Source organism: Parasteatoda tepidariorum, chromosome X2 (genome assembly GCF_043381705.1).
Source record: "Parasteatoda tepidariorum isolate YZ-2023 chromosome X2, CAS_Ptep_4.0, whole genome shotgun sequence".
NCBI lineage: Eukaryota > Metazoa > Arthropoda > Arachnida > Araneae > Theridiidae > Parasteatoda > Parasteatoda tepidariorum.
The window spans coordinates 31,366,334-31,385,394 of NC_092215.1; the positions used below are offsets into that span (position 1 = coordinate 31,366,334).

At 29.5% G+C, this 19,061-nt stretch overlaps 1 protein-coding gene across 1 annotated transcript in view; it reads left to right on the forward strand.

Annotated features, from left to right (window-relative positions):
• Positions 1 to 19,061, forward strand: part of LOC107440923 (dual specificity calcium/calmodulin-dependent 3',5'-cyclic nucleotide phosphodiesterase 1A) — a 535,122-nt gene that overhangs the window by 496,694 nt on the left and 19,367 nt on the right. The window contains exon 12 of the mRNA XM_043040985.2: positions 11,414 to 11,554. Within this exon, the coding sequence (XP_042896919.2) occupies positions 11,414 to 11,554 (141 nt within the window). The remainder of the gene's footprint in view (positions 1 to 11,413; positions 11,555 to 19,061) is intronic.

The window sequence follows — 19,061 nt, forward strand, 5'->3', positions numbered from 1 at the left end:
ATATGAATTTCACCAACATATTTTTACAATTTTTCTATAGAATCACTTTACTGTTTTAATTGATAATACTAAACCCGTTTCAGACTTTAAAATTCCCACTTCAATGGTGATTGTGTAATTTTTCCGTATAATCATCTTTAGAAATATTTTTTTCCAAAAAGTTTGATGCTAAGAAAACAAAATAATACGTATTCTAGCGCAATAATTCTCATTTTATATAGATTTTTTTGCACTTAATGTTTTCATTAACATCAAAAATACAATTTTAGAAAACCGAATTTCTATTTAATAATTATTCTTATCATAACCATATTTTTTCAGTAAAGATATGAACTTGAATCAATTACGAAAAAAAAATCCTGCAATGTAATAAGAATTTCCCCAACATATTTTTACAATTTTACTACAGAATCACTTTACCGTTTTAATTGATAATACTAAACCGGCTTCAGACTTTAAATGTCCCACTTCAATAATGATTGTGTAATTTTGTCGTATAATCATTTTCAGAAATATTTCTTATTCTACGACATCGTTAAACCTCAATCGACTTAAAAAGAGGGAATTTCCTTTGGCATTTCTCTTCTTTATGAAAAGGACATCTAAAAATAGAATTTTCTTTTTGTTTTATCACGAGCTCTTTTACTTGCTTAGGCATAAGTTGAATAACAACTTAAGTTATGATTAATTATTCTTATATTGATAGGACAATTATCTTCAACATTTTTTACTTCTCAAATTCATTACATAATTGGAGTTTTAAGACATTATGGGAACGCTTAAAACCTTGGTTACTTTTATCAAAGCGCTTTTGTAAAAATTTATTTAAAATTAACGATTAAATATGGTGTTATAATAAGCTATAAAATTTGGTAAATATGATAAAATTTGATAACTTAATCATGATACCATAAAGCATGGTATAAAAATCATTTATTCGATTAAATTTACTTTTCAATTTTGTATTTTTTTACTAAATGCGTGGTCATAAAAACTTTGAAAATCAGAATTCCCAGCAAATTATATAGACTAAAAAGTTACTGAATGAGTAGTTAGTATACCTCATATTTTGGTTTCATTGACAAAAATTATGGGTCTTTTTTACTAGAAATTTAATAATCGTACACAACGGTAATTTTAAAAGAATTTTTTTTCTCAGTGAAGTTAAGGAAATTCTGAGAAACTTATGCATATAGCCGATAACGTAAGCTTTTCTTTAATATCTGATAACAACAAACGCCATGTTTTTCTTAATTTTTTTTTTTTTTTAATATTTCCTTAGTTTTAATTTTTGCTTAATTTGTATGCAATTTGCATATTGCTTACTTCAAATTATAAAAGGAATTTCGTTAAAGAAAATAAATAAGTAAAATAATTTATTCTAATGTGAAGGATCAAATACTTATAAGATAAACGTTAAATTCTGCGTCAACCCAGGAATAGCAACACATATTTCAATCAATTCAATATTTAAGTCTAAAAAGAATTCTATAATAAAGGGAGTTTTACCCTTAAAGGACGGAAAGTCTAAATTTGGATAGGAATTTATTTCACGAAATTTAATAAGCATTTTGAAGATGTTTTAGTTCCCGACTGTCGGAAGTACTATATATTATATGAAATTGACTATCTGGTATTATTCTATTTTATTTAGCTTACTTAGAAAATTTTAAAAAATGTATTTTAACCTTTAAGACACATTCAGAAGAAAAAAAATTTTAATATTAGGCATTTATATTTAGTTCATCAGAAAATAAAATCATCATTCAAATTCTTTGTTCAACGGCAACTAATATCTAGGAAAAACTTATTGTTTTAAAAAAGATTTTAAAAAAGAATTTAAGAAATCAGAGATAGCTCATAATTCAAGTTAATGCAGGCTACCAAAAATGCTCATCGAACATAATATTAAATAAATTGAACATAATACGAAATGCAACAGATTGATGAATGAACCAAAATTTTTAAAACTTTATACCAACTTTTTTATACAGCAAATGAATGAAAAATTAACCCAGATTTTTAATACTTAATATCAACTTTTTTGCACCAACTTTTGTATACAACAGGTGGTAACTTTCTTAAACTAAATGTGATGTAGTAAATCACCATGGGTGACTCATGGTTCAAATTGACTCATGGTTTTTTGCACCAACTTTTTTATACAACAGGTGGTAACTTTCTTATACTGAATGTGTTGTAGTAAATCACCAGGGGTGACTCATGGTTCTTGGTGTTACACTGCACCAAGAACCAAGGATAGTTCTTGGTATAATGAAACACCAACACCAGCTCTTTGTTGTCTGGGTCAGAGTTCGAAAAGCGAGTTGAAGAAATCAAACATAGCTCAAAATTCAAGTTTTAAAAAATGAACATGGACAAAATGGACATCAAACAATCAATAAAATAAAGTGAAAAAAGTGCAAAATGCGTTAGCCTATTTTAAAAATGGACCAGATTTTTTAACACCTACACTGTAAAAAATTTTAGTGTATCCTAACACCAAGAATGGTGGAAACTATTTTATACCAAAAGTGGTGTAATGAAACACCACCGATGATTTATGGTTCTTCGTGTGTTACACTGCACCGTAAACCAAAGATAGTTCGTAGTGTTATGAAATATCAAAGATATAATTTCACACTACTTGGTGCAAAGTAGCAGCAACTCTGCGTTGCACCAATTACTGTGAACGTTGCTCTAGAAAAAGCCGTGAACCAAATCAATTTCAAAATTCACTTTCATTATTTTAAACTTGAAACTAATCATTACGTACCACGAGTTTTAGAAAAAAACTATATGCCTTTAAAATGTGTTGAATATAAACTCAGATAAAAAGTATGTACAAAGTAATTTATGCATTACGAATTCATTCATAATCACTATTTGTCCCTTTAAAATGCAATTGTAACAATATCACACTGTAAAAAAAATCCGATACATATCACGGTATAAAATATCAAATTACGGTATAAAGTATCAAATCATCATCCGTGAAATAGTATGCCTTGAATTTCATAGTAATATTCATTTAATAAAAGTGATTCGGTGATTTTACGGTAATTATTACTGTAAAAATTACGGTACATCGAGTTTTTTGTTTCGTAGCATGTTCTGATAAAAATGGATTTTACAATAAAAAGAATCGGCACCCTGATGATCATCATCCGTAAAATAGTATGCCTTGAATTCCATAATAATATTTATTTAATTAAAGTGATTCGGTGATTTTACGTTAATTATTACTGTAAAAATTACGGTACATCGAATTTTTGTTACGTAGCATGTTCTGATAAAAATGGATTTTACAATAAAAAGAATCGGCACCCTGATGAGTGCCGGTTACCGCAATTTCAACCGGAATCTTTTACAGTGTAGTTTAAAAATAGAATAAAATGCTATGTCCATCTTCTTAAGTTCATATCTTAGTTCAGCCTCTTAAACACGTGTATTAAGCTACGTTCATTATCTTATTTTGAACTTTGTCTATTTATTCAAATTATAGAAACTAAGTATAGGTTATGTTATGTTTTTTTAGATTAAAAACATTTCGGTATCATGATTAGAACGTTTATGATTATGTGTTGTTATTTTTGGGAGAAAAACAATTTCCACTACTACGAAACTTTTAAATGAATAACCAACGAATTGTAAAATAAACTTATTGCGTAATTCAGCATTATTAGTATGACGATATGATTATGACGGCAGGGTTGAATTTATTTCACATATGGGAATCTACGTACTTAAAATTTACATTGCAAATCAATAATGACGTGGATATGACCAATCATTATGCTTGATACAACTCATGATTATCGATTTATTTCAAAACAACAATACAATGCTCTAAGTTCAAATTAATCATTTCCTAGAATTTTTCCCTGAGATTGTAAACTTTCCGGGAAATTTCCGCTTCCGTTAATAGTTTCCTTTCTAATAGGTCTTTTTATTGGAAATTTTCACAAAGAGTCAGATATTACTTAAAAGTATTTTTAAAAATTATGACGTGTTACAAATATGACTTATCATTACAAGTTGTTGCGTGTTTATAGCTTGTAATACGGTGGGGTGATTGAAAGGCGTTCGAGCCAAATATAATTCATATTCTTTTTCACAAATCTATTGATTATCTAGTGAAGATTTTTATTGTTACTACCACATTATAAAATGCAAGCATTGTATTGAATGTCAAGAGTTCTTGAGAATTATCTATTCTGTAGAATATAAAAATCTTTTCACAACATTAATTACACTTTTATTTAAAAAAAAAAAACATACAAACAGAAATGCAAAAATATGACAAATATATCCATCACCTAAAAGATATTTCTGTCTAAGTAGCACAGAAATTATGTACAATACAATTAAAAGACAAGTTTAAAATAAATGATAATGAATTTTCAAAAAAAATTTTAAATATTTAAATAGAGGTTGAAAAATGTATGGAGATACACATACATTTTCAGACTAAATATTAAACAGAATAATTAAAAAATATGCTTTTGTTGTTGTATGCTGTTATCGTAGACCATTAAGGCAAGGGGTGCGATTGTTCTTGTTTTCAAATGGTGCCATATATGACCAAGAATTCCACTTCTATCACATCCATAAGCCACACCCGTTTATAGGGTGGATCCATTCATACATACATTCAATCCGCCATAGATCCTAATTTTGACCTGAAGCAGAGATCAATCAATCTCCAGCTCAGTACCCCCAGTGGTATAATTTGTTATGTGAGTATAAAGGACTTTGTGACCCAATAGATTTAACGTGCACCAGTCACCTTTTAATACACGAGGAGTCTTCAGCCGGCTGAATTCGAACTCCCGTTCTACGAACAAGAATCCAGCACCCAGCCAACCAGTCTATCCCGGCCCTATATATTTTTGTTTATGGTATAGAATGCCAAACCGAATGAATAGAATACAATACATTGTGCAGAATGTCATGCACTGTATATAATCCCGAGGAATTGTATATAATGCCATGCATTGTATGGAAAGTCATGCATTGTATAGAATACTTTACGTTGTTTAAAATACCGTGCATTACATAGACTATTTAATTGAAATGTAGAAGGGTCCCTTAAGTAATTCCTAAAAATACCTTCTTTTAAGATTTTCCTTGTAATATTCCTCTGAGTTTTTTGCAATAAAATTATCATATTTGACGATTTTCTGAAAATGATATGTTTCACGCATAAAATATCATTTTGATTTAAATTATCATTCGGAAGCTCCGTGAAAAAGTTTTATTAATCCCCATAAAAATTCCCATAATTACTATTATACAGTGAAAGTGAATCATCCTAAATAACTTTTAATCAATTGATCGAATTTTCGCCTGATAGAACTTAAATTTTTTGGTTTAAAAAGGTGACCTCAAATTTACTAATTAATTAGTGCCTACAATATTTTACGTTACGGAATCGAACACGATGAATTCGGAATTCTGACTCTCAAGTTAAGGGAGGCCGCTTCAATCTGGGAAATATGGTCCCAATACCTTGGTCATGACCCCTAGTGTTTATTTTACTTCTTACGTATTGCTCCCTATCTCGAGAACTTTTAAGGGAATCAATAAATTTCTGCACAAAATTATAAAGCTCGTTTTTCCAAAGATAATATCATGCAAAATATATTTTTAACAAATTTTTTTTCAATATTTTATTTAATAATAGTCGAAAAACATTTGAATTTTATACAACTTTTTACATCATTTTAAAGAAAGTGATTTCCTATAACAAAAAGCAAAATTTCAACGCAATAGGTCGAATATTCATCAAATTTTAGAAAAGTCGTTCATTTAAAATTCGATTTATATGGATTCTTTGCTCTCGATTCGATTGTTTTCTCTAATAAACCTTAGTGTAATCCTGAAAATTTGATATATCTCAATATCCTCTTCTAACTCTCGTCCTGCCATTCTTCATTCTCTGTTAATTAAATTAACATGTTATCAGTTAAGCTAACTACATTCAACATTAAAATCGCGTCATAAATATATACTTATAATAGAAAGTGACCTTGAAATGCCCTTGGTATTTAGAAATAGAATCAAGCAATAAAAATGTTTATTGCATGATTCTATCCCCCAGTTTATGCTATTAGAGAAAAACGTGCGTATCTCCGATTTTCATCTTATTGCACAACATCATTTAATTGTAAGAGCTGTAAAAATACTAATTAGTTTCAAGCTCCATCTTAAAATTATTATTTGCATAATAATAGTAATGCATTTCTTAAAAAGGCGCATTTCTTTTGTTAAATGAACAAACTTAATTTAGATTTTAAAAGAACTTCCAATTAACTTCTTTTTTTCTTATCCAACGTTGCATAATAATCTTGAAAAGAGATATACGTGTCGATAAAAAGCGAAAATAGTTATAGTGAATTGATTTGTCTAATTTAAATAGAAAGAGCGATTGTAAAACAAAATCATGGTCATTCAAATATTTTGAATTAATTTCAGTGATTAGATTTTCACTTATTCATTGAATTTGAAATAAGTTACAAAATAGATTTTTTTTTCATACTTCAAAGTTATTTGTAATTATTAAAACAAACATTATTAATTCTTAGCTCAGCTCGTAAATTTTTATGAAAAGCAATGTTTAGAGTTTTAAAAATAATGATTTAAATATTTTCATTTAACTGATTTATTTCGTTCTACTGATAAGAATATTTCTGACTTGACAAGGCTCAGTTTCACTGCAAGCAATTTCTCTTTTTTGTTTGTAGTTTGTAGTTTCATTTGCACTAGAGCTGCAGTAGCACTAGAGCTGCACAATGGGCTATTGGTGACGGATTAGGAAGCATCCCTGACAGATCCAAAGACATGCCATCACAATTTTGATCCTCAGCAGAGGGGATGGCACCCCCGCTTCGGTAGCCCAACGACCTGCACCCGAAGTCGAGCACTTTACGGTAGCATAGTTTAACGAGGATCAATACCGTACACCCTCGGTCCCTACGCAGACTGATCCAAGTGGGTCACCCACCCGCGCACTGACCGCAGCCAGTGATGCTTGACTTCGGTGATCTGCTGGGAACCGTGTCTTAACGATCAGTTCAATTTCTCAGTCAATCCAATTTCTCAGAAAAATTGTTAAATAACACGCATGTTAACATATACATTCCATTCGCTCAAAAGTTTTTAAGATACATCAAAATAAGCAGGATATGAAAATAAAATTACCAATCTCCTGATTAAGCAATAGAAACCCTATTTTTCAAATCGCGCTTCATTGTACTATTGGTCCTGCAGTGGACTGATCGTTAAGACACGGTTCCCAGCAGATCACCGAAGTCAAGCCTCACTGGCTACGATCAGTGTGCGGGTGGGTTATCACTTGGATCAGTCTGCTTAGAGACCGAGGGTGTGCGATATTGATCCTCGTTAAACTGTTCTACCGTGAAGTGCTCGAATTCGCGTGCAGGTCGTTGGGCTACCGAAGCGGGGGTGCCATCCCCTCTGCAGAGGATCAAAATTGTGAAGGCATGTCTTCGAATCATCCTCAGGGATGTTACTCAGACCGTCGCCAATAGCCCATTGTGCAGCTCTAGTGCGACGTAAATGAATTACAACAACAACATTGTACTATTGAAATTGGAAATTATTATGTCATGATGTGCCATAGCTATATAAAGCTTTCTAACTCTCCTACGGTGTACGTACAACTATGGTGGTTGGAGCATTCTACTATGAACCCGTAGGTTCTTTGTTCGAATCTTGCTCATAGCCAACGAACATTTCTCTTTCATATTTCTCTCTCCACCTAACTTTTGGTTTTTGCATTTCGCTCAAAAATGAGTTTATGCTGTTTCAATTTTGAGAACATGGGTTTTTTTTAAATCGATCATATTTGTCTCGGAACTATTATGCCATATTTTAGCATAATTTGAGAAATCCTTTTTTACAATGTACAATACCGTTTTAAAGTAAAACATTTTTCTACCTTTCTACATGATCATCACTTCGCATTTAGTCCTGCAGTGGACTGATCGTTAAGACACTGTTCCCAGCAGATCACTGAAATCAAACATCACTGTCTACGGTCAGTGTGTCGATGGGTTACCACTTGAATCAGTCTGCGTAGAAACCGAGGTTGTGCGGTATTGATCCTCGTTAAACTGCTCTACCGTAAAGTGCTAGACTTCGAGTGCAGGTCGTTGGGATACCACAGAGGGGGTGCCATCCCCTCTGCAGAGGATCAAAATTGTGATGGCATGTCNCGCGTCATAAATATATACTTATAATAGAAAGTGACCTTGAAATGCCCTTGGTATTTAGAAATAGAATCAAGCAATAAAAATGTTTATTGCATGATTCTATCCCCCAGTTTATGCTATTAGAGAAAAACGTGCGTATCTCCGATTTTCATCTTATTGCACAACATCATTTAATTGTAAGAGCTGTAAAAATACTAATTAGTTTCAAGCTCCATCTTAAAATTATTATTTGCATAATAATAGTAATGCATTTCTTAAAAAGGCGCATTTCTTTTGTTAAATGAACAAACTTAATTTAGATTTTAAAAGAGCTTCCAATTAGCTTCTTTTTTCTTATCCAACGTTGCATAATAATCTTGAAAAGAGATATACGTGTCGATAAAAAGCGGAAATAGTTATAGTGAATTGATTTGTCTAATTTAAATGGAAACAGCGATTGAAAAACAAAATCATGGTCATTCAAGTATTTAGAATTAATTTCAGTGATTAGATTTTCACTTATTCATAGAATTTGAAATAAGTTAAAATATAGATTTTTTTTCATACTTTAAAGTTATTTGTAATTATTAATACAAACATTATTAATTGTTACCTCAGCTCTTAAATTTTTTTGAAAGGCAATGTTTAGAGTTTTAAAGATAATGATTTGAATATTTTCATTTAACTGATTCATTTCGTTCTACTGATAAGAATATTTCTGACTTGACAAGGCCGGGATAGCCTGGTTGGTAGGGGGCTGGGCCCATGTCCGAGAGTTCACGGATTCGAACCCCGCCAGCCGAAGACTCCCAGTGTGGTAAATCATGACTGATGCACGTTAAATCTGTCGAGTCGCAAAGTCCTCCATGTTCCCATAACAAATCAATACTTCTGAGGATACTGGATTGGAGATCGATCATTCTCTGATTCAGGTCAAAATTACGATCTGTGGATGAATGAATGGATATATGAATGAGTCCGCTCCATAAAACGGGCTGTGTTGTGTGTGTGGCTGAAGACGAATTCTTGGCCATAGATGGCGCTTAGATGGCATATCTCGGCGCCACTGAAAAACAGGAAACGCACCCTCTACCTTAAATTAGCTCGGTTTCACCAAGCAGGCTTGCTAGTGTGGCAAGTGGCATAAGAAACAACAATAATAACTGACTTGAGAGGGCTCAGTTTTCCTGTAAACAATTTCTCAGAAGAATGGTCAAAAAACGCACATCTTGACATACATTCCATTCGCTTAAAAGTTTTTAAGATACATCAAAATAAGCAAAAAGTTAAATTAAAATTGCCGATCTTCTGATTAAGCTGATGGACCATATTTTCCAAATTGCAACTCATTGTACCATTGAAATCGGAAATTATTAGGTCATGATGCGTTATAGCGGTGGTCACTATATAAAGCTTCCTAACTATCCTATGGTGTACAACTGTGGTGGTTAGAGCATTCTACTACGAACCCGTAGGTTCTTTGCTAGAATCCTACTCGTAGCCAACGAACATTTCTCTTTCATATTTCTCTCTCCACCTAACTTTTGATCTATGCGTTTTGCTCAAACATGAGTTTATGCTGCTTCAATTTTGAGTACATGGGGTTTAAAAAATCGATCATATTTGTTTCGGAACTATTGTGCACCTTTTTTGTAAACTTTGAGAAACCCTTTTTTATAATGTACTATACCGTTTTAAAGTAAAACATTTTTCTACCTTTCTACATGATCATCACTTTGCATTTAGTCCCGCAGTGGACAGATCGTTAAGACACGGTTCCCAGCAGATCACTGAAGTCAAGCATCATTGGTTGCGGTCAGTGTGAGGGTGGGATACCACTTGGATCAGTCTGCGTAGACACCGAGGGTGTGCGGTATTGGTCCTCATTAAACTGTTCTTCCGTAAAGGGCTAGACTTCGAGTGCAGGTCGTCGGGCTACCGCAGCTGGGGTGCCATCCCCTCTGCAGAGGATCAAAATTGTGATGGCATGTCTTCAGATCATCCGCAGGGATGTTTCCCAGACCGTCGCCAATAGCCCATTGTGCAGCTCTAGTGCAACGTAAATGAAACTCAACTACGGCAACAACTTCGTATTTAAATCCATGACGTATCAGTCTCCCGACATCACTCTTCTACAATAGTTTTAATAGAACATTATCACACACTCTATAGTCCAACCTCACCCCCAAAGACAAGCTGCACAAATTGAAATACTATTTTACCAAAATATGACTCAGCTTCTACAACGAGGCTAAATGTAAGGACGTCACGGGAAGGTATATATATATATATATAGATAGATAGATAGATAGATAGATAGATAGATAGATAGATAGATAGATATGTTACACACTGAGAAAACTACCAGAACATGGTAAAATTTGGTAACTTTGTCACGATACCTTAAAGTGTTAAAAAATGACCTTGAATAAAGGCCATAAAAACCATTTATTCGGTTAAATTTGCTTTTCAGTTTTGTAACTAATTTTTTCGCAGTGAGAACGGTAATTTTGAAAAGCAGAATTTCAGGTTAATCATTACCATATGAACGGAAAAATTATTGAATGAAGGATAGGCTCTAATTACTAGTAAAAAATATTTTGGTATATTTCAATTATAAAAAACAGTCTAATAGTTTTTAAAAAAATCTTTTAGATTATCAGAATTATATTTGTACTAAAATATAAAATCCAAAAAAAAAATGTAGTTTAAATTTTTTTCAGTCATATTTAAGCATTTATCAATAATTGATTTTGTTGATTAAAGACAATTCAATAATGAAAAACAGTTTTTATTAGATCTAAATAACTGCAAATTGAAAAAGTTATTGTTTGGAAGTAAGACGTGTTGGGAAGATTTTACCTTTAACGCAGAAAAAAACAACGTTGTTTTATGCTGTACTTCATAACCATAAATTACTAAAATGCTAAATATAATATTTTTTACGTATTTTGGCCTAAATTATTATAAAATAATGAAAAAAGTAAGGAAAATATGCTTAATAAAAATTCAGCGTTAAAGGGTTAAAAAGGATAAAATATTCTAGAAAATTAAAGAATTTTAGAACTTTTCTTCGGGACTGGCCTCGTATTATTAAGTACTTAGTGATTTGGTCTGAGAGCCTAATTTATTGACATTGAATCTCATTTATATTTAATTTTTATTAATATTTTATTCGTATTATTTTATATTTGCAGGTTCCGACCTCTACAATGGAAAATTTCATGACACAAGTACTGCACGGTTATACCCGTCACAAAAACCCTTACCACAATGATCTCCATGCTGCTGACGTCACTCAAACAGTGCACTATATGTTATGTCAACAAGGATTAGCGGTAAATAATGACCTTGTCTCCATCTTTTCTCTCTTTTTTTATTTTCTCCTATCTCGAAATCTTTTCTCCAACCACAAAGAAAAATGATACTCATGTTTAGTAAAACTTTCCAAAATAGTTTTTGATTAATTAGATTTTTTCACACAACTTGATACAGATGCATATTTAAATACAATATGACAAGTCTTAATTTTTTCCAGACAGAAACAAAAGAGGACTATATCTTGAAGATATATTAAATTGCAATTTATCACGCAATGCTACTTTTACGAATGTTGCTACTTTTGCTGGCAACTCTTCGTTGATTAGCTCAGTAAATTAAGATTTTTTAACAATGGTGAATTAAGATGTCTAAGTGCTTCCTTTTTTTTTAAGTGTTCGACCTTAAAAACTTCGTCTTATCCTTTATATGACATTCCTTATCAGAGCATCGCTTTTTCCTAGGATGCTTCACGCCAATTAAGTTCCGTTCTCTGAAGATTTTACAGTCATGCAGCCAATCATTTGTTAGTTACTTTCTAGAATAAAACGTTAAGAAAAAACTTAAAATATTAAGAGAGATGTTATTTATTCCGAGTTTTTTAGCCTCGTTTTAATATCTCAAAATATGTCTCAGAATGTGATTTTCTTTGTACGCATTTTTTATTTTGCATCCATTTTAATATGTGTATAGATTGTATAGATTAATAATAATACACTTACAGCACACCTACTCACACACAGGCATACTTTGAAAATTATAGTTAGCAGTATATATATATATATGAATGANTATTCCGTCTTTAATATAAAACTAAATAATTTTCTAATTGTATTAAATAATGAAGTTTCAAAATGTTTCTTTACTTATGAGGCATATTTGTAATTATGCGTAAAATTATATAAGTTCCTTTTAACACTTTTACGCAGATGTGATACCATTGTTCCTTTTGCCTATATATATTTTTCTGGCTCTCTAATTACAAGCACATTTTGGTATTTTTTAATTATGAAAGCAGTCTAATAATTATCAGAAAAAATCTGCAAGATGAATCAGAATTTGTACAAAATATAAAATCCAAACAAAGTAATTTTAAATTTTTTTCCCCTTCTTATTCAAAAATTCTTCAATAATTGATTTCGTAAATAAAAGAAATTTTAATCATGAATAGCTGTTTCTCTTAGCGCTATGTCTTAAAAGCTACATTCCTAAAATAAATTATAAAAAAAAAACTTTCCATGATGTCAATTTATAGCTTTTGCGGAAATAAAAATACTTATGCTTCTATCGTTAAATATCAGATTGTTTTATCAGCTTGTATCATGAATGTATTTGCGCAGTGTGTATTAGATATACTTGGCCTTAACCGATATACATACTTCTTCGTTTATCGTTTAACGTTATTATCATAGGATTAATTTTTCCACCCGGAATTAGAAAAACTTTGTTCGATGTCAGGTTAATCTTAATTTCTGATTCTGTCTAACGTTTTTATATATATATATATGTATGTATGTATATTTATTCGATATACCTTACGTGCATATCACGTGAAGTTATTAATTAAACTATAAATGAATTAAAAGTATTAAAAAATCAATAACCTGGGTATTACTTAAAAGTCATTAATATCAAATCTCAGAATTGCAAAATTAAGTACCACAAAGTGTGTTTTTTATTAATTAGTTTCAAATATACTTTTGATTTTTTAGAGTGGGGATTAACAGAAATATAACAATACTTTTAAAAAATACCTGCATTTTATAATTACTGAAAGTTAATAAGCATTTAAAACCCTTTGATTTTTTCTTTGCTTGCTTATCCTTCTAATGCTTTCATAATAATCAAAGGCAATCAAGGTAATTAAAAACCAATTTCTTTTACATTTTTAAAGTTTAAAAGCTTATTTACGCTTTATTTTACACGCACAAAAAAAAGAACGATTGCAGTGCTTATAATTATTTTGTTGTCTAAAATAAATAAAAGTATAAAAAAATAGTTTTAATATCGTTTAATCTTCTATACTTATAAAAAGTCCTTTTTAATTTTCTTAATTAATGCTAGTTCATTATTAAAATTCAACTTGCCGGAGAAATACTACAAAAATTTGATTAATCCTATAATTAGGAATTTTTAATCCAATTTTTTTCATTTTGAGCTTGTATGTTTATACGTTCATCTCCTAATTATGAAAATAATATTTAATGGATATTGTCTTTTTAACATGCATACGTAAGTATTACGCTGAAAAAGAAGAATAAAGATTAATATAATTTCAACGCTATTATTTAATGAGATAATTCTCCTTACGTTTAGGATGGATCAAGTAGATAAATCACTTGAATTTCTTAGTAACGTATTTTACTACCTTGTTCTCAAATAAAATAGGAAGTTACGTGTTTAAATCGTAGTAAATCAATTTCCTGTCTGAATTCCCAACAAAAACAGTTCGTTGACATAATTGTTTCGAAATAGTATTTTTATTGTGACGCTAATTTGTGAAATATTCCAATTATGACGTCAAAATCACTTTTACGTTATTAATTGATAAGAACATTAGTACAACTAATGTTAATATTATTGATAACAATATAATATTATTTTCAAAATTCTTAATTTTTTTTCCTATTTTTTGCATTTAAATACTAATGCTGAATAAATATTAAACTTTTAGAAATTATATCAAATTTTTCCTGTAATTTGATTTTTCACCAAAGCTTGATTATTAATTTTTTGAAGGATCATTGGAAGGTTCAATTTCCGAACTAAATATTCAACAAAAACACTTCCTTTACATAGTTGTTTCAAAACTGTATTTTTATTGTGACGTTAATTTGGAAAATATGACGACAAAATCAATTTTCATCATTAATTGAAGACATTAGTGATTGATAGTATATTGATATCAAATTATTGGCATAAATATAATATTATTTTCAAAACCTTTTCATTTTTATCCAATTTTAGTTCTATTTGCATATTTATGTAGAACAAATATTACATTTATAGAAACTATTTAATATGTTTTTGTAGTTCTTTATCTTTTTACCAATTCTTGGTGGATTGGAAATTTAGCCAATTTATAGAAGGATTTTTATATCTTATCGATAACAATACATGATATTTGCATTCTTTTAACATTTGTCATTTTTTAATATTTAACATTTTCAGAATTCTTTTAACATATTTTTTAAAAAAATTTTAACATTTATTTTTTTAACATTTTTTAACATTTTTTTAACATTTCATATAAGAGTTACTTATGAATTTGTTACAAATATTAGTCTTTTGGTAACAATTTAATATTTTCATTATTAAAATTTCCAACTCCATTTGAGATATCTGGTTTATTATCGCATATAGTTAAAGCAACTGTAAATATTATTAAACCTAAATTGATTGGCGGAAAATTCGTTTAATTAACATACTGTTTAAGACGGAGTTAGTGGTTTTAGTGGGTTTATGTAGTGGGTTTATGTTTTTACATCGTAGTAAATCAATTTCCCGATTAAATCCCCAAGAAAAACAGTTCGTTAACATAATAGTTTCAAAATTGTGTTTTCATTGTGACGTTACTTTGGGAAATATACCAAAATCAGTTTTATATCATGTAAAAACACTAGTGACTAATGTCAAAAATACAGTTTAGTTCATATTAGATTTGTGTGTCAACAAATATTAAACATATAGAAACTATATAAAATTGTTTTTCTAATTTTCTGACTTTTTCTTATCCTTGATTATGAATTTATGGAAGGATATATTATTAAACAATATATATATATANAACAGGGCTGCATCCTGTTATCACTGTTGTATTCATCTTTAATAACGCAGTCGTCAGGCAGAATACTTTATCAATAGATTTATTTAAAGGAAGGGTGGTGTTTATAACAGTTCACATCCGCACTCCATAAGGGAGGGGGTGAACAAGATTTCTGACAATTCTGGAACAACTTATGAGGATCACAACATGATGAAAAAGACACGCAAAAACTAGTGTTCCTACGTTTTATACAAACACAGATTGGGGTAAAAAGGCACTGTCTTTGAAATACTTTGTATCCTTACGCATTAAGGAAAGGAAAATCATTTATTGCTTCCTAATATGGAAGTGAAAGAGGGAAAGATTCTAAAAATAACTCCTCCTTTGAAATATAAATCTAATTATAATTCAATGGTATGTTTTCAGCCTTGAATTCCCAAAATAGAATTTCTACACCTATTCTTTACCAATGACATTTTATGAAAACGAAAGAGTTTTAATGGCTTTACTAATACAAAAGTATTTATAATTTTTGTATTACTTATATATCTATATATACATATACACTTGTAAGAGAATTTTTGCAGCAAATATTTGCCTTATGGCAACAAAAAATCTTTTCATTACTGAAATTTCCAACTTCACTTAAGATATCTGGTTTATAATCATAAACAGTTAAAACAACTGTGAATATTATTAAATCTAAATTGATTGACAAAGAATTCATTTAAATTAACAGACAATTTAAGACAGAGTTCCAATTAGCAAAAAATATTTATTCTATGATAAACATAATTATTGGATACGGCCACGTTTTCCCGATTTCAGATCATCAGTTTGTTTATAGAACATTGCTTTTGTCGATAACAATATAATACAAATACAGACGCAATAAATTACCATTTGTCTACTCTTGTGAAATGTATTTATAACAGGATTCGCGTAGAGAATATTAATGTTTTAGATAACAATATAATCTTTTAATCATAAAAAATTTGCGTGTAACTCGAGCACGTGTAACTCGAGCACGTGTAATTTTTTATTACCGTGTACAATTTACGCTAAGGTAAATATTATGGGACTCTGAGTAGAGAATTCAATTGAATTATCAGAAAATCAGAGTAGTTCCGCACATAGAAAAAATTCTGGTTAAATTACATAGTACATGGTAATGGTAATATTTAGTTTAAACCGTAATACTAGCAATAAAAACCAAATTTTACGGTTTTAGACCATTTATTTGGTATTTATTCGTTAATATGGTAACAGTTTACAAGAAATTCAGGTTTTCAAAAGTAAAGCTCTTATTAGCACACATTTAGTAAAACTACATAACTGAAAAATAATTTGACTGAAAAAATGGTTTTTTAGTCGTGCTCTGAGACTATTACCTTAGAGTCTAAGGTATCGTGATAAAATTATCAAATTTTACAACTTTTACTAAATTTTATCATATATTATAAAACCATATTTTATAATTAAATTTACTAAAATCATTGTGAAGAGAGGTTGCTACGCCATGCTTTAAGGTATCATGATAAAATTTTCAAATTCAACCACATTTACCCAAATTTTATTACATAATATAAAACCGTATTTTATAGTTAATTTTACCAAAATCATTACCTAAGTGCTTTGATAATAATAACCAAGCATTGTTGTGTTTCTATAGAGCCGGAAGCACGGTAAAGTTTGCCTTATTCAGGTAAATTTAACCATACTTTTATTCGCAGTGCGATATATAATTGAATTAAATAATTATTTTCTTACACCCGTATAAAACGCTTAGATTTTTACTTTTGTTTGTCCTGAAATTTTCAGAAAGAAAATGAAAAATACCTAAGAATATATTTAAAAAAATCTTACACTTCTCGCCGGGAGTCAATCATTGTATACATTTAAATAATATTTGTGTGCAGTAGAAAGTAAAATTGTTTTGTACGTGAGAGCAATTGATAGTTATTTAAAGTATTAATACAATTTCAAATTTTTTGGAGCAGCTAGAAATAGGGAAAATAATTAAAATTTCCCCTTCTTACAAATTTGTCAATCAATTCGAGTCAGAAACAATTTAAGCATGCACTGGGAAAAAGAAATAAGGCAAAAACTACCAGTATTTGGTAAATTTATCGTGTTTCTGGCTCTATAAAAACACCACAATGCTTGATAATTATTATCAAAGCACTTAGATAATGATTTTGGTAAAATTAACTATAAAATAAGGTTTAATAGTATGTAATAAAATGTAGATAAATGTGGTTGAATTTGAAAATTTTATCATGATACCTTAAAGCATGGCACAGCAACCATCTATTCGGCTAAATTTGATTTTCAGTTTTGTAGTTTTTGCTAAACTTTGAAGCTAATAAGAAATATAACTTTGAAAACTAGAATTTCCAGCAAACAGTTATTATATGAACTAAAAAATTATTAAATGACTAGTTTAAATTCTATATATTTTGGTTTTATTAGCCAGAAATATTATGTTTTTTTTAAACCGGAAATGTCATTTACACACATTACGGTAATTTTACCAATTTTTTTCAGTGCAATACTTTTTTTTTATTATCTAATAATGATTTTAAATTCACTGAAATATCTTAAAGCATGGCATAGAAACCATTTACTCAGCGAAATTTGATTTTTCAGTTTCGTAGTTTTTACTAAACTTTGAAACTAATAAGAACTATAACTTTGAAAACTGGAATTTCCAGCAAACCGTTATTATATGAACTAAAAAATTACTAAATGACTGGTTTAAATACTATATATTTTGGTTTTTTTAGCCAGAAATTGGGTTTTTTTTTACCAGAAATGCCATTTACATGCATCACGGTAACTTTGCCAAAATGTTTTTCGCCGTGTTATAATTTTTATTTATAATTCACTAATGGTTTTAAATAACTGAAATAATTTATAATTTTTAATTCATTTAAAATTAAGTTTCAAAATCATTTAATTCTTCAAAAGTTGTTTACCTAAGTTCGTAGTTGAGATTTTAACTTGGATACCATGAACTAATTTATTAAGTTAAGTTCGAAGCTGAGGCTGATGTGGTATTTTATGAGACTCTAAATACGTCAGTAAAAGATTTTTATGATCCCTTAAACCAGATTGAAAGCCGTTTTCCATCCAATAAAAATATTTTCTAAACCCAAATAATACATTATTTTTTAAGTTATCAAATTTTCGTATAAGTTTTAAATTGGTAATTATTCTATATAAAATACTCGTCACGTGATACTTATGTTTTTAAGGTTGAAAATTATTTTTTTTTTGCAGTTGAAGTTTCCAGATAACAAATTTTAACTCTTTTTTTTTGAGAATTTCATGTTTCCTTTAAAAATATTATTTTATCTTAATTTTTATTTATTTGATCGATAACTAAATGTAGATTTATATATTAAACTGTCAATTAAAACCAATCAGCGTTAATAAAGAATCAAATCTACGTGGTTCCATTTCCATATTGTAGAATGTGATAATGATAAATGGTTTAAACGAAAATTCTCAATTAAATTCCCTTCCAATTATGTTTCTCGAAAAACGCATTTAAAGTTTAAAGGTGAGCCTGTTGTAATTGGATTTTTTAATAGAGTTTCGTCACTCAAAATGCTATACAAAGTAATCTACCGCAAAACTTTTTTTTTTTGTATTCTTAAGACTTTAAGGATCAAACTTTGTTGATAGTTCCTTTTCTTCAAAAAATTTTGCATTTTCTGCTAAATTACTATCAAGTACCTATTTTGAAAATAGTTTTT